Genomic DNA, 16,127 nt, shown 5'->3' on the forward strand with positions numbered 1-16,127 from the left:
CACTCAAACCTAAAAACTGAATATAAGAATTTGTACTGCTACTCAAACAAAAAACTTGACACTTGATAATGTTAGTTCCATCGAAGGAAAGTATCATACCTGTAGAATATACTGTGTGAGGTCAACTGCTTCTTTCTTCTCATGAACAAGTAGAGTTTCTTTATCTTTCACAGTAATAATGTTGATTTCTCCACGACGTACCTCCCTCATGCCCAGAGGGCGTTTTCGAACACAAACTCTGATTTTCTCCATCTCAGTCCAAGGATTCTCTTTCTCTGAAGTGTTCTGTCTGATATATGTTTATAAGTGGGCTTTAATTTTTAGTTAACAAAATAAAGCTATCTAAGAGGTCAAAGTATCAGTATATTTTGTTATAAATTAGGTGTAATACAAACACACACAGACACACAATATCTGTTATATACTAAAGTGCTGACACTAAGAAAGTTCTTTCATTAGCTCTAAATCCTCCTGATTTACTTCTATCTCCATCTCTACTCAATCCCACTCAAATGCAGATTTCTTGCTTCCTTTCAATTCTTACTATTGTACATTTACTGTTTTCTTGACCATTTAATCTAATTTTTTTTTTTAATCCTACCTCGGTTTATGAAATACCTTGAATTTGGTGGTAGGTTTCAATGTATTTTCACCATGTTTCTTCCAGGTATATTCTGACCCTCCCTTTGTCCTTCTTGCTTCCTTTTTTTTTTTGCCTACCTTGATATGTATTTATTTGTTAGAACACAATCCTACTCCAGGACAATTTTATGACTGGTGCTGCTGCTGCTGCTACTAAGCTGCTTCAGTCGTGTCTGACTCTGTGCGACCCCACAGACGGCAGCCCACCAGGCTCCCCCGTCCCTGGGAGTCTCCAGGCAAGAACACTGGAGTGGGTTGCCATTTCCTTCTCCAATGCAGGAAAGTGAAAAGTGAAAGTGAAGTCGCTCAGTCGTGTCCGACCCTCAGCGACCCCATGGACTGCAGCCTACCAGCCTCCTCTGTCCATGGGATTTTCCAGGCAAGAGTACTGGAGTGGGGTGCCATTCCCTTCTCCTATGACTGGTGCTGTCCACCACTAATTCATCCTTCTATTCAGACACATTTCTTCTCCGGCTGTCTTCAGTGAACTCATCTACCTTAACATCCAGAAGAGAGGCAATATTACTTGGGTTAAGAGTACAAAATTCATCAGGTTTACTAGCTGAGCCTAATAGTAGCATATATGATACATCAAAGTACTGACCACTTTACCTATGCAGAAATGCCTCTTAAGCAAGGTAACATGAAAAGAGAATCCTTGAAAGTAGATGTTTTACCAAGACCAATGCCTTTGGCACACATACTTAGAATGTCTTAGAGAGACAAATCATTTCCTTCCTTTACACTTTAGAATTTGATTAATAACCCCTAAACAGCCTTTTAGAATAGATTTTACACAGGATATTTCACTATATAATTGTTTCATATCAACTTCAATTTTCTGAGACCTCCAACTGGCTGGAAAATTATTTTTCGCCAGGATCTAAATTAGTAACAAGTAAGAAATAAAATTTCTAATATATTGCATAAAAAACTACTCAAGGCTTTTGAAGCATGTTATTATTTTTTTAACCAATGTATAGTAGACATCTAAAAAAAAAACCATTTTGACTTGAAATGTGGCAAAATCCTGATGATCATTAAAAGTGAATGACAGGCATGTGGGGTTCATTGTTGTATTTTGCATGTATTTTATTTTTTATAAGAAAAAAACAAACTTTCTCTGGGTTTTTTTGGACCATGCTGTGGGGTTTGCAGGATCTTAGTTCCCCAACCAGGACTGAACCCAGGTCCAGCAGTGAAAGTACAGAGTCTTAAACACTGGGCCACCAGGAATTTCTCAGAATAAAACACATTTTTAATGCATCCTAAAAGGTTCTAGCTTTTTTCTTTTTTTAAGGCTCTAGTTTTAATGTGCAATATTCCCTAGAAGAAATAAACTGTATCTGCCTGACATGCAAAGTTAATACAGCTAGAGTTAGGTCTGCTCACGATCTTAAATAAGTCAGGGCAACCAGTCCTCTAAATGCCTCAGACTTTTATTAGAATTCAGAGTCCAATAAGTTATTTTGAACTTACCTAATTTGAGGTATCCAAAGAGAATGCTCTTCAGATAGGGATGACTCACTGACAGGAAGCTTCAAGTTGGTGAGGGAGTTTCTCAGGGTTCTGAAACTCTGGCTCCTACTTAGAATTTAGGGGAGAAGACAATATTGAAAATTATTGGGACAATGAACTTTCTTAACCTCCATTTCTCTAACATAATAAGGAATGGGAAGAGTAAGATGATACAAAAGGTGAGAAAGCTCAATTGAACACCTTCCGTCCTAGGTCTGCCATGTATAAACCTCTGTGAGAGCACTTAGCTCACTCTTTGGTTGTCTGACTTCCCCTCAGCCTGCCCACTAAGAGTCTCAGTCTCCAGATATTCTAATGATCTTTATATCTAGAATCAAGACAGGCAGAGGGGGTATTCTATATATGCGAAATAAATAAAGCAGAAATATTTAAACTAAAATATCCATTCTATCTAAATAAATAATGGAAAGTCGTATCTTCATTCTGTTTATAAATAATTCCAATTTAGATTTGTATATGTTGTTCAATAAAAGACTAACATTCAAAAAAGTATTTGTTCTTTCACCGCTGAGCTAACCAACAGGACAGCAACAATCATGGCATTGATGGTCATAGAACAATCTAGTCCTTTCACAACTCAAAGAAGAAAAAAATACTATATGCTCTGTGCTTTGCTAAACCAAGCCAAAAAAAATTTTATTTTCAGAAACACTATAGAATTCATTTATGTATTTCAAATTACTAAAGGCATTTTTACCTTTAAAATTGGGGTCCTCTATTCTTTTAGAATAAAAGAACTGGTTGGTTATGAAATCCTCTGAAACCTTAGCCAATATAAGACCATATGGAAATACTTTTAAGGTATGAATAATAGCCCTTATATTTTTTTTTAAGTGGCTTAAGAATGTATTTTGTTTCTCCATAACTCACCAACAGTAATTTTTAAAATAACAAAACAGGTAATACACATTAGTTTTAAAAGAATGTATTTTCTATTATACCAAGGTTAGTATTAGGGATTACTTGATATTTCAACTCTTAGGGACCTTTTTCAAATTCTAACTCAAAGCACTAAGTGAAAAATAACTTATTGTCACTCTGGCTCCCAAACTCTAAATGCTATCAAAAGTATCTTATTCTTTGCAATGACCAAACTCATCTGTTCTTCCAGGGCTAGAATTGTAAAAAGCACTCAAAATCAAGACCATATTTCAAATTTTGCAGGTAAATCAACTGCTCCAAAGACCTATTTAATTCAACTAGCTGAATTAAACAGTGTTTTTTAAAAACTAAGCTTCATGACCCCTGGTTGAAGTTAATTTGATAGTCTTAGAAAAAAAATCCTGTGGATTTTGTAAATTTTTTTTCTACTGCAGAAGCAAGTTAACTATTTTACCTTCATGGATGCACTAGATATATCATGTCATGCTATAATAAAAACAGGTCTGCAGCAGGCCCTGGTAAGTAGCAGCTGCTTGATGCACATGAACAATATCATCTTTCTCCCATCTGGAAAGTCCAAATTCTTCATCAATTTCCCCCAGTCAAGGTATCTGCATTATCACCACAGAAGTTGTTCACTATTATTTTCTGTAAATATGGAGTAGTTGGTCTCCTCTGGTCATGGAGAACCCTGCCCTTGCCTAAGGCTCCCTTCCCTCCAGAAAAAAAAAAAAAAAAGATGAAGATAAAAAGTTATTACCTGATATAGGAATGAGGGATTCCGTAGTTATACCCTGAAACATGAGAGACTCTTTGAATAACTGAACTATCACAATCCCCTTGTACTGGAGAAAAGTGATTTGATGAAAAGGGTGAAATCTTAGCTGCTTTTTCTATGTTGGAATCAGCGGCTGCGGCATTCAGAATTCCTGTTTGTGTATGGTACTGGGAATCATCTGGTAGCATGTGCTCCAGTACTTTTATGTAGTTAGACTTCTGTTCACTTGCAGAAAAATCTGATAAATCACACAGTTCAAACTGATTGTTGCTGGTAGTTCTGTCTTTGTTGTCAGCAGGAGAATCAAAATGCAGTTGCCTTCGAGGGCCAGATCTGGATTTCTGAGGCTTGACACACAGATTGCTTGTTTGAAGACGAGAGTCTGGGCTACTGACTGCTTTATCTTCTTCCTGCATAATCTTAATGATTTTGATAAGTTGGAAGAGACGTTTGCGGTCGTTCATGTCATGGACTCCCAATTTGGAGTAGTCCTTCATTGTAACGTTGGCTAATTCATCTATTTTCTGAAGGCCAAGGGCAGTAAAATGAGGATAATACTGTGCTAGTTCAGCTTCACAAAGACATTCATACAACCAGGATGTCATTTTTGTGAACGGGTTTCTATAAACCCTGAAGAGAAAAAAAATTCATTCACTTGAAATATAGTATATATAATACAATTATTCCTTAAAAAAAAAAGAGAACCACAAAAGAAATATGCAGCAAAATCCATTCCAGCATTCCAGGTTTTTAATAAATACATTTTTCTTTTAAAATGATTACATAGCATAATGTATAAACATGCTTATAATGCATTTGTAGTAATTTGTCCTTTGTTTAATAAAAAGAGACTTTCAATTATGTATACACATAGGTACATGAACGCATAACACAAATCACTTACTTATTCTAGGGAGTTCCTTCCAACCTTGCAATGTCTACTTAACATATACCACAAACTACTGAAACCTTGTCCCCAACTGCTGATTGTTACAGGACTAATTTTAGATGTTCAAGTTAATATCAAGGCATGTCGCACAACTGTTTCCCATGATTAACGAACAAAGGCTAAGAACTGTTTCAAAATGGAAAGCAGAATTAGTGACTCACAGAGGATCATGAATATAATTCAGAGAAAATCACATTTGTATATTCTGAGTACTGGTAGAAGTTAGTTGAATAAAGAGGTAAAAACATCATTAATTTAGAATCTACTAATTCAGGATTTTCAGATCATTTTAAAACGCAGGTGTTCGTAGATGTCTACCTATATACAGAACATGAATAAGAGAATTTACCTAGGAAATTAATACCATGGTCAAAAATTTTAATGGCTATACACTAAAATGTTTAAAAAATTTAACATAAGATATTTAATTAAATACTAACAAACGATGTGGTAATAACACGTAATCCTAGCCTATTATTAAAGTCAGGACCCTGGGGAGTTCTTCGTATCACTGTTAATCAAGTTCAAGTTCATAAGAATATTGAAAGGTAAGTAAACTACATTTTCTTTAAAAAATTTTTTTAAATACTTCAGTTTTCAAATTCTGTTAGTTCTTGGTAAAGCTTTTCTGTTTTTCATTTTAATTTATATTTTATCTTCCTTCTAGGAGAAACAGAAAAAGAGGTGAGGGCCAGGTAAAAATGGTAATAAAAAGACCCTGAGTAACAAACTTTGGAGGAAATGGTCAAAGGGGCTAAAAAGCACATTTTAAACTCATCCCACCCTTTTCCATTTGTGGTAGATGAAAAAAGAAAAATTCTTTGCAGGGCTCTCCACCAAGAGATGAAATTTACTTCTGTTGCATTAAGGCTGGCCTTGTGACATTTTGGCCAACAGAAAGTGGTGGAAATGACACTATGTGACTTATGCTGCTACTGCTGCTGCTAAGTCGCTTCAGTCGTGTCCGACTCTGTGCGACCCCATAGACGGCAGCCCACCAGGCTCCCCCGTCCCTGGGATTCTCCAGGCAAGAACACTAGAGTGGGTTGCCATTTCCTTCTCCAAGGCATGAAAGTGAAAAATGAAAGTGAAGTCGCTCAGTCGTGTCCGACTCTTCGAGACCCCGTGGACTGCAGCCTACCAGGCTCCTCTGTCCCTGGGATTTTCCAGGCAAGAGTACTGGAGTGGGTTGCCATTGCCTTCTCCAGATGTGACTTATAGACCTAGTCAAGAGCCCTTGTACTGCTGTCAGTCACTAACTCCTGTCTGACTCTGCGACCCTGTGGACTGAGCACTCCAGGCTTCCCAGTTCTACACTATCTCCTGGAGTTTGCTCAAACTCATGTACATTGAGTCGGTGACCATCCAACCATCTCATCCTCTGCCACCTTCTTCTCCTGCCTTCAATCATTCCCAGTATCAGGATATTTTCCAATGAGTCAGCTCTTTGCATCAGGTGGCTTAAATATTGGAGCTTCAGCATTAATTCTTCCAATGAATATTCAGAACTGATTTCCTTTAGGATTGACTGGCTTGATGTCCTTGCAGTCCAAGGGACTCGCAAGAGTCCTCTCCAACACCACAGTTTAAAAGCATCAATTCTTTGAGATAGTGATGGACAGGGAAGCCTGGCGTGCTGCAGTCCATGGGGTCGCAGAGAGTTGGACATGTCTGAGCGACTGAACTGAACTGACAGCCTTCTTTACGGTCCGACTCACACATCCATCCATGATTACTGTATAAATCATAGCTTTGACAATACGGACCTTTGTTGGCAAAGTGATGTCTCTGCTTTTTAATCCACTGTCTAGGTTTTTTCATAGCTTTTCTTCCAAGGAGCAAGCATTTTTTAATTTCATGGCTGTAGTCACCATCCACAGTGATTCTGGAGCTCAAGAAAATAAAGTTTGTCACTGTTTGCATTGTTTCCTTATCTGTTTGCCATAAAGTTATGGGACTAGATGCCATTATCTTAGTTTTTTGAATATTGAGTTTCAAAGCCAGCTTTTTCACTCTGTTTCACCTTCATCAAGAGGTTCTTTAGTTCCTCTTTGCTTTCTACCATAAGGGTGGTTTCATCTGCATATCTGAGGTTATTGATATTTCTTCCAGCAATCCTGATTCCAGCTTCTGAGTCATCCAGCCCAACATTTCACATGATGTACTCTCCATAGAAGTTAAATAACCTGGGTGACAATTTACAGTCTTAACATACTTCTTTCCCAATTTGGACCAATCTGTTGTTCCATGTCTGGTACTAACCGTTCCTTCTTGGCCTTCATACAGGTTTATCAGGAGGCAGGTAAAGTTATCTGGTACTCCTATCTCTTTAAGAATTTTCCATAGTTTGTTGTAATCCACATAAAGTCTTTAGTATAGTCAGTGAAGCAGATGTTTTTCTGGAATTCCTTTGCTTCCTCCATGATCCAACGAATGTTGGCAATTTAATCTCTGGTTCCTCTGCCTTTTTTAAAATCAGCTTGTAGATCTGTAAGTTTTTGGTTCACATACTGCTGAAACCTAGCTTGAAGCATTTTGAGCATAATCTTGCTAGCATGTGAAATGAGCACAATTGTACAGTAGCTTGAATATTCTTTGGCATTGTCTTTAAGAATAGAATGAAAACTGACCTTTTCCAGTCCTGTGGCCACTGCTAAGTGTCCAAATTTGCTAACATATTGAGTGCAGCACTTAAACAGCATCATCGTTTAGGATTTGAAATAGCTCAACTGGAATTTTATCATCTCCTCTAGTTTTGTTCGTAGTGATGCTTCCAAAGGCCCACTTGACTTCACATTCCAGGATGTCTGGCTCTAGAGTGATTGCACCATCATGGTTATCCAAGTTGTTAAGATTATTTTTGTATAGTTCTTCTGTGTATTCTTGCCACCTCTTCTTAACCTCTTCTGCTTCTGTTAGGTCCTTAACATTTCTGTCCTTTACTGTGCTCATCCTTGCATGAAATGTTCCCTTGATATCTCCAGTTTTCTCAAAGAGATGTCTAGTCTTTCCCATTCTATTGTTTTCCTCTATTTCTCTGCATTGTTCATTGAAGAAGGCCTTCTTATCTCTCCTTGCTATTCTCTGAAACTCTGTATTCAGTTGGGTAAATCTTTCCCTTTCTCCTTTGCCTTTTCTTTCTATTCTTTCCTCAGCTATTTGTAAAGCCTCCCCAGACAACTTGCATTTCTTTTTCTTGGGGATGTTTTTGGTCATTGGCTCCTGTACAATGTTACGAATCTGTGTCCATAGTTCAGGCACTCTGTCTACCAGATCTAATCCCTTAAATCTATCTGTCACCTCTACTGTATAATGATAAGGGATTTGATTTAGGTCATACCTTAATGGCCTAGTGGTTTTCCCTCAGATCAAACAGATCAGTCGCTCAGTCATGTCCAACTCTTTGCGACCTCATGAATCGCAGCACGCCAGGCCTCCCTGTCCATCACCAACTCCCGGAGTTCACTCAGACTCACGTCCATCAAGTCAGTGATGCCATCCAGCCATCTCATCCTCTGTCGTCCCCTTCTCCTCCTGCCCCCAATCCCTCCCAGCATCAGAGTCTTTTCCAATGAGTCAACTCTTCGCATGAAGTGGCCAAAGTACTGGAGTTTCAGCTTTAGCATCGTTCCTTCCAAAGAAATCCCAGGGCTGATCTCCTTCAGAATGGACTGGTTGGATCTCCTGGCAGTCCAAGGGACTCTCAAGAGTCTTCTCCAACACCACAGTTCAAAAGCATCAATTTTTCGGCACTCAGTCTTCTTCACAGTCCAACTCTCACATCCATACATGACCACTGGAAAAACCATAGCCTTGACTAGACAGACCTTTGTTGGCAAAGTAATGTCTCTGCTTTTCAATATGCTATCTAGGTTGGTCATAACTTTCCTTCCAAGGAGTAAGCGTCTTTTAATTTCATGGCTGCAGTCACCATCTGTAGTGATTTGGGAGCCCCCCAAAAATAAAGTCTGACACTGTTTCCACTGTTTCCCCATCTATTTCCCATGAAGTGATGGGACCGGATGCCATGATCTTTGTTTTATGAATGTTGAGCTTTAAGCCAACTTTTTCACTCTCCACTTTCACTTTCATCAAGAGGCTTTTGAGTTCCTCTTCACTTTCTGCCATAAGGGTTGTGTCATCTGCATATCTGAGGTTTCTGATATTTCTCCTGGTAATCTTGATTCCCGTTTGTGTTTCTTCCAGTCCAGCGTTTCTCATGATGTACTCTGCATAGAAGTTAAATAAACAGGGTGACAATATACAGCCTTGACAAACTCCTTTTCCTATTTGGAACCAGTCTGTTGTTCCATGTCCAGTTCTAACTGTTGCTTCCTGACCTGCATACAAAATCTTCTCAAGAGGCAGATCAGGTGGTCTGGTATTCCCATCTCCTTCAGAATTTTCCAAAAAAAAAAAAAAAAAAAAGAATTTTCCACAGTTGATTGTTATCCACACAGTCAAAGGCTTTGGCATAGTCAATAAAGCAGAAATAGATGCTTTTCTGGAACTCTCTTGCTTTTTCCATGATCCAGCAGATGTTGGCAATTTGGTCTCTGGTCCCTCTGCCTTTTCTAAAACCAGCTTGAACATCAGGAAGTTCACGGTTCATATATTGCTGAAGCCTGGCTTGGAGAATTTTGAGCATTACTTTACTAGCATGTGAGATGAGTGCAATTGTGCAGTAGTTTGAACATTCTTTGGCATTGCCTTTCTTTGGGATTGGAATGAACATTGACCTTTTCCAGTCCTGTGGCCACTGCTGAGTTTTCCAAATTTGCTGGCATATTGAGTGCAGCACTTTCACAGCATCATCTTTCAGGATTTGGAATAGCTCAACTGGAATTCCATCACCTCCACTAGCTTTGTTCGTAGTGATGTTTTCTGAGGCCCATTTGACTTCACATTCCAGGATGTCTGGCTCTAGGTGAGTGATCACACCATCGTGATTATCTGGGTCGTGAAGATCTTTTTTGTACAGTTCTTCTGTGTATTCTTGCCATCTCTTCTTATATCTTCTGCTTCTGTTAGGTCCATACCATTTCTGTCCTTTATCGAGCCCATCTTTGCATGAAATGTTCCTTTGGTATCTCTGATTTTCTTGAAGAGATCCCTAGTCTTTCCCATTCTGTTGTTTTCCTCTATTTCTTTGCATTGATCGCTGAAGAAGGCTTTCTTATCTCTTCTTGCTATTCTCTGGAACTCTGCATTCATATGTTTATATCTTTCCTTTTCTCCTTTGCTTTTCGCTTCTCTTCTTTTCACACTTTCTTCAATTTAAGCCTGAATTTTTCAATAAGGAGTTCATGATCTGAGCCACAGTCAGCTCCCGGTCTTGTTCCTGCTGACTGTATAGCACTTCTCCATCTTTTGACTACAAAGAACATAATCAATCTGATTTTGGTACTGACCATCTGGTGATGTCCATGTGTAGGCTGTCTCTTGTGTTGTTGGAAAAGGGTATTTGGTATGGCAAGCATGTTCTCTTGACAAGACTGTTAGCCTTTGCCCTGCTTCATTTTGTACTTCAAGGCCAAACTTGCTTGTTATTCCAGGTTATCTCTTGATTTCCTACTTTTGCATTCCAATCCCCTATGATTACACAGACATCTTTTTTTTAGTGTTATTTCTAGAGGGTTTTATAGGTCTTCATGGAACCATTCAACATCAGCTTCCTCAACATCAGTAGTTGAGGCGTAGACTTGAATTGCTGTAATACTGAATGTTTTACCTTGGAAACGAAATGAGATTCTGTTGTTTTTGAAATTGTACCCAAGTACTGGATTTCAGATTCTTTTGTTGACTATGAGGGCTACTCCATTTCTTCTAAGGGATTCTTGCCCACAGAAGTAAATATAATGGTCATCTGAATTAAATTTGCCCATTCTCATCCATTTTAGTTCAGTGATTCCTAAAGATGTTGATGTTCAACACTGCCGTCTCCTTCTTGACCATGTCCAATTTACCTTGATTCACGGACCTAACATTCCAGGTTCCTATGCAATATTGTTCTTTATAACATTAGACTCTACTTTCACCACGAGACACGTCCATAACTGAGCGTTGTTTCCTCTTGGCCCAGCTGCTTCATTCTATCTGGAGCTATTAGTAATTGACCTCCATTCTTCCCCAGTAGCATACTGGACACCTTCTGACCTGAGGGGTCTTCCAGTGTCATGTCTTTTTGCCTTTATATACTGTTCATGTTCTCGAGGCAAGAATACTGGACTGGGTTGCCATTTCCTCCTCCACTGGATGTTCTGTCAGAACTCTTCACTATGACCTGTCTGTCTTGGGTGGTCCTGCACAGCATGGCTCATAGCTTTATTGAGTTATGAAAGCCCCTTCACCACAACAAGGTGATCTACTTTGCTGTACATCAAAAATCAATACAACATTGTAAATCAACTATACTCCAAAAAAATTTTTTTAAATAGATATGCTTTGTATCACATTTCTTTCCATGTCACAAAAAGTCCAGCTCCTCCCTTCTTCTGGGATAATGATCAGAATCATTCCAGGAACTTTAAGAAATATAGATACCTGAGCCCCATCCCAGATCCATAAGAAAACAAAAAAACAGGGACTTCCCTGGTGGTCCAGTTGTTAACAGTCTGCCTCCCAATGCAGGAGACACAGGTTTGATCCTTGGTTCAGGAAGATTCCACACACCATGAAGCAACTAAGCCTGTGTACCACAACTACTGAGTCTGTGCTCTGGAGCCCAAGATCTGCAACTACTGAAGCCTGCATGCTCTAGAGTCTGTGCTCTGCAACAAGAGAAGCCACCTCAATGAGAAGCCCGTGCACCACAACTTGAGAGTAGCTTCCACTCACCAGAGTGAGAGAAAGCCCGTGCACATCAATGAAGACCCACTGCAATCAAAAAAATAAAGATTTTTTAAAAAGTATTCTATAAATGTATTCATTATGCAGCACACAGATTCTGTAAAGCATTTACTAAGTGCCCGGCAAATAGCAGGCATAGTGATCTACCTATAGCATTTTAAAATACTTTCCTTATAAAAAATTTCAAACATCACAAAAGTAAGCAGAATTGTACCATGAACTCCCATGTTATCTACCCATAGATTCTTCAGTTATCAAAATTTCCCACACTTGCTTCTCCTATTCTTTCTTTCCTTTGCTGGAATATTTTAAAAGTAAATCCTAGTTATGTCATTGGGGTCGCTAAGAGTCGGACACAACTGAGCGACTTCACTTTCACGCATTGGAGAAGGAAATGGCAACCCACTCCAGTGTTCTTGCCTGGAGAATCCCAGGGACGGCGGAGCCTAGTGGGCTGCCATCTATGGGGTCGCACAGAGTCAGACACGACTGAAGCGACTTAGCAGCAGCAGCAGCAGCGGCCGCAGATATGTCATTTCACTTCTAAATTTTCTAAACAGATATTTTGTAATGTAATCCTAGTGCCATTATTATACCTAGTAAATTTAAAACTAATTCTTTGGTATTTTATATTCCACCCATAATATAATTTACCCAATTATCTAAAAGAAAATCTCTATTTATATTTAAACATATAATGCATATATATTTTAAAGTATCTTTAAAATATATATAATATTTTATATATTTATATAAAAATACAAAAGTATTTTTTTGTTCAAATCAGGATAAAAACAAGGATCATGAATTTCACTGTTATGTCTCCTTTTTTCTCACTGGGCAGTACCCCATTCTTTCTTTTTTCCTTTATATTCCACTGACTTAACACAGAAACCAAATATGTCCTAAGTATGAGATGCTGCTGCTGCTGCTGCTAAGTCGCTTCAGTCGTGTCTGACTCTGTGCGACCCCATAGATGGCAGCCCACTAGGCTCCGCCGTCCCTGGGATTCTCCAGGCAAGAACACTGGAGTGGGTTGCCATTTCCTTCTCCAATGCGTGAAAGTGAAGTCGCTCAGTCGTGTCCGACTCTTAGCGACCTCATGGACTGCAGCCTACCAGGCTCCTCTGTCCATGGGATTTTCCAGGCAAGAGTACTGGAGTGGGGTGCCATTGCCTTCTCCAAAGTTTGGGATATACTACACTAAAAAAATTCCTCATTGTTCATCTGAAATTCACATTTATCTAAGTGTCCTATTTTTTATGCTGGCTTAATCTGGCAACTCTATATTTGGATCAAGTTCCACAATTTGGGCAAAAATATTTCATAGGTGTTACCATGTGCTTCATAGTATATCACACCAGAATACATTCAATGTCTGCAAATTGCAGACTGATTTCCTTCATTGCAAAGTACTCTCATCAACCAAATAATCCAATGGTTTCATCCACTGATGACTGTTATCTGCCTCAATCATTTCACTGGGATTGCAAAACGGTGGTTTTCTGCACCTATCACTCTTTTTGGAATTTTCCTGTAAAGAAAAACTTTCTGTCAACAACTAGGGCCATTTGATTATCCAAAGTAGAGTCTGCACATGAAGGCAGGCATAAGAGTGTTCTTTCTAATTTCTAATTTTCAGACTTAAGTAATGGCTAGTTATTTTGGATGGTGTCCAATGAGTTCTTTTGGAGTTTTGCTTTTGTTTCTTTTGGTGGGGGGAATTCAAATTCATTATTAACTCATGGGTTTTTATATATTTCAAGTGTTTCAATCAATTGTCTTAGTCTTTGAGAGTTTCATCTTGTATATTTCCTGGCCAAAATCTAAAATAAGCTTTCTTTCAAGAAATATGTATTTCTGTTTTTGGAAGTAACTGCCCTTTGTCCCACATCCAGCTAAAGGTTATGTATGCCTGTCTTAAGCAGAGAGGGCCTGGGCATTAGCAAAAGAGGGAAAAGAATGAGCACAACGACAATGGCCTTTATCTTCCCTTTGGAGATAGGAAGAATTCTATACAGCCACAAGTAGCTAATCTAGAATAGACACTACTTACTGCATATCACTCACCTAGAGCCAGACATCCTGGAATGTGAAGTCAAGTGGGCTGTAGGAAGCATCTCTATGAACAAAGCTAGTGGAGGTGGTGGAATTACAGTTGAGTTATTTCAAATCCTAAAAGATGATGCTGTGCAAGTGTTGCATTCAGTATGTCAGCAAATTTGGAAAAATCAGCAGTGGCCACAGGACTGGAAAAGGTCGGTTTTCATTCCAATCCCAAAGAAAGGCAATGCCAAAGAATGCTCAAGTGTTAGTCCCTCAGTCGTGTCCGACTCTTTTTGACCCCATGGACTGCAGCCTACCAGGCTCTTCTGTCCATGAGATTTTCCAGGCAAGGATACTGGAGTGGGTTGCCATTTCCTTCTCCAGGGGATCTTTCCAACCCAGGAATTGAACCCGGGTCTCCTGCACTGCAGGCAGATTCCTTACCAACTGAGCTACAAGGGAAGCCCTAAGAATGCTCAAACTACCACACAATTGCACTCATCTCACATGCTAGTTAACTAATGCTCAAAATTCTCCAAGCCAGGCTTCAGCAATATGTGAACCGTGAACTTCCTGATGTTCAAGCTGGTTTTAGAAAAGGCAGAGGAACCAGAGATCAAATTGCCAACATCATGGAAAAAGCAAGAGAGTTCCAGAAAAACATCTATTTCTGCTTTATTGACTAGGCCAAAGCCTTTGACTGTGTGGATCACAATCAACTGTGGAAAAATCTGAAAGAGATGGGAATACCAGACCACCTGACCTGCCTCTTGAGAAACCTATATGCTGGTCAGGAAGCAACAGTTAGAACTGGACATGGAACAACAGACTGGTTCCAAATAGGAAAAGGAGTACGTCAAGGCTGTATATGGTCACCCTGCTTATTTAACTCATATACAGAGTACATCATGAGAAATGCTGGGCTGGACGAGCACAAGCTGGAATCAAGATTGCCGGGAGAAATATCAATAACCTCAGATATGCAGATGACACAACCCTTATGGCAGAAAGTGAAGAAGAACTAAAGAGCTTCTTGATAAAAGCGAAAGAAGAGAATGAAAAAGCTGGCTTAAAGCTCAACATTCAGAAAACGAAGATCATGGCATCTGGTCACATTACTTCATGGCAAATAGATGGGGAAACAGTGGAAACAGTGGCTGACTTTATTTTTGGGGGCTCCAAAATCAGTGCAGACGGTGATTGCAGCCATGAAATTGAGACACTTACTTCTTGGAAGGAAAGTTATGATAAACCTAGATAGCATATTAAAAAGCAGAGACATTACTTTGTCAACAAAGGTCTGTCTTGTCAAGGCTATGGTTTTTCCAGTAGTCATGTATGGATGTGAGAGTTGGACATCCAAAGAAAGCTGAGCGCAGAAGAATTGATGCTTTTGAGCTGTGGTGTTGAAGGCTCTTGAGAGTCCCTTGGGCTGCAAGGAGATCCAACTAGTCCATCCTAAAGGAGATCAGTCCTGGGTGTTCATTGGAAGGACTGATGCTGAAGCTGAAACTCCAATACTTTGGCCACCTGATGCAAAGAGCTGACTCACTGGAAAAGACCCTGATGCTGGGAAAGATTGAGGGCAGGAGGAGAAGGGGACGAGAGAGGATGAGATGGTTGGATGGCATCACGAACTCAATGGACATGAGTCTGGGTAAACTCCAGGAGTTGGTGATGGACAGGGAGGCCTGTCATGCTGCGGTTCATGGGGGTGCAAAGAGTCAGACACAATTGAGCAACTACTCATATATGAAATACTGCATATTTGAGTTACTAAATATTCTCTCTAGGTCAATTTCTGACTTCAGTGTCAACTCCAAAAATTAGTTGTGGCTTCTGGAAAGCTTTATTAAGAAGGATGTTGAGGCATTTACAATCATTAATAGAAAACAAGATGAGAATTTGGGGGCTGGGAAGAGCAAATCATTTTATTTCTTACAGCCCTTCTTACATACTGAAGTTAAAAATGTACCACTGACACCTTTGTTGCACTGTGACAATGAGGATGTCAGTGTAGTGCTTCAATATAAAAGTGATAGGATATAATAATCACTAAGAAGTAGAATGACCAGACAATGGAATATAGATAAAAATTTTTAGTAAATTAGGTATTTTAAGAAATCTGTCTGATTTTAAACGTCCCCTACTATTACTAGTTTCTAAAGATTCAGACAAAAATAGCAAACTGATAAAAGATGAGTTAGAGGTCAAGGTGGATGACTATTGATTTTGCTTAGTGTTTGAGCTTTCCTGTTACATTAGCTGTGACTTCACTGGGTTGCTTTTCTCTCCTCCTGTACCCATGGTAAATAATCCAAATCTATTTCAATTCTTTGTCTTTTTTTTTTTGGTGAACCACAAGGCACAAGGATCTTAGTTCCCTATCAGGGATAGAACCTATGTTCCCTGCAGTGGGAGTGTGGCGTCCTAACCATGGAC

The 16,127-nt window shown here is 39.2% G+C and overlaps 1 protein-coding gene across 3 annotated transcripts in view; it reads right to left on the reverse strand.

The window, feature by feature from the left end:
• KIF24 (kinesin family member 24) overlaps positions 1-16,127 on the reverse strand; it is a 72,306-nt gene that overhangs the window by 44,346 nt on the left and 11,833 nt on the right. For 2 of the 3 annotated variants that reach the window (XM_061425955.1, XM_061425953.1), the window contains exons 2-4: positions 3,824-4,471; positions 2,122-2,229; positions 100-289 (exon numbers count right to left, since the gene is read on the reverse strand). In XM_061425955.1, coding sequence (XP_061281939.1) covers positions 100-289; positions 2,122-2,229; positions 3,824-4,446 — 921 coding nt within the window. In that variant the 5' untranslated portion in view covers positions 4,447-4,471. The remainder of the gene's footprint in view (positions 1-99; positions 290-2,121; positions 2,230-3,823; positions 4,472-16,127) is intronic. The other variant, XM_061425954.1, reaches the window with a different exon arrangement.

Source organism: Bos javanicus, chromosome 8 (genome assembly GCF_032452875.1).
Source record: "Bos javanicus breed banteng chromosome 8, ARS-OSU_banteng_1.0, whole genome shotgun sequence".
Classification (NCBI taxonomy): Eukaryota; Metazoa; Chordata; class Mammalia; order Artiodactyla; family Bovidae; genus Bos; species Bos javanicus.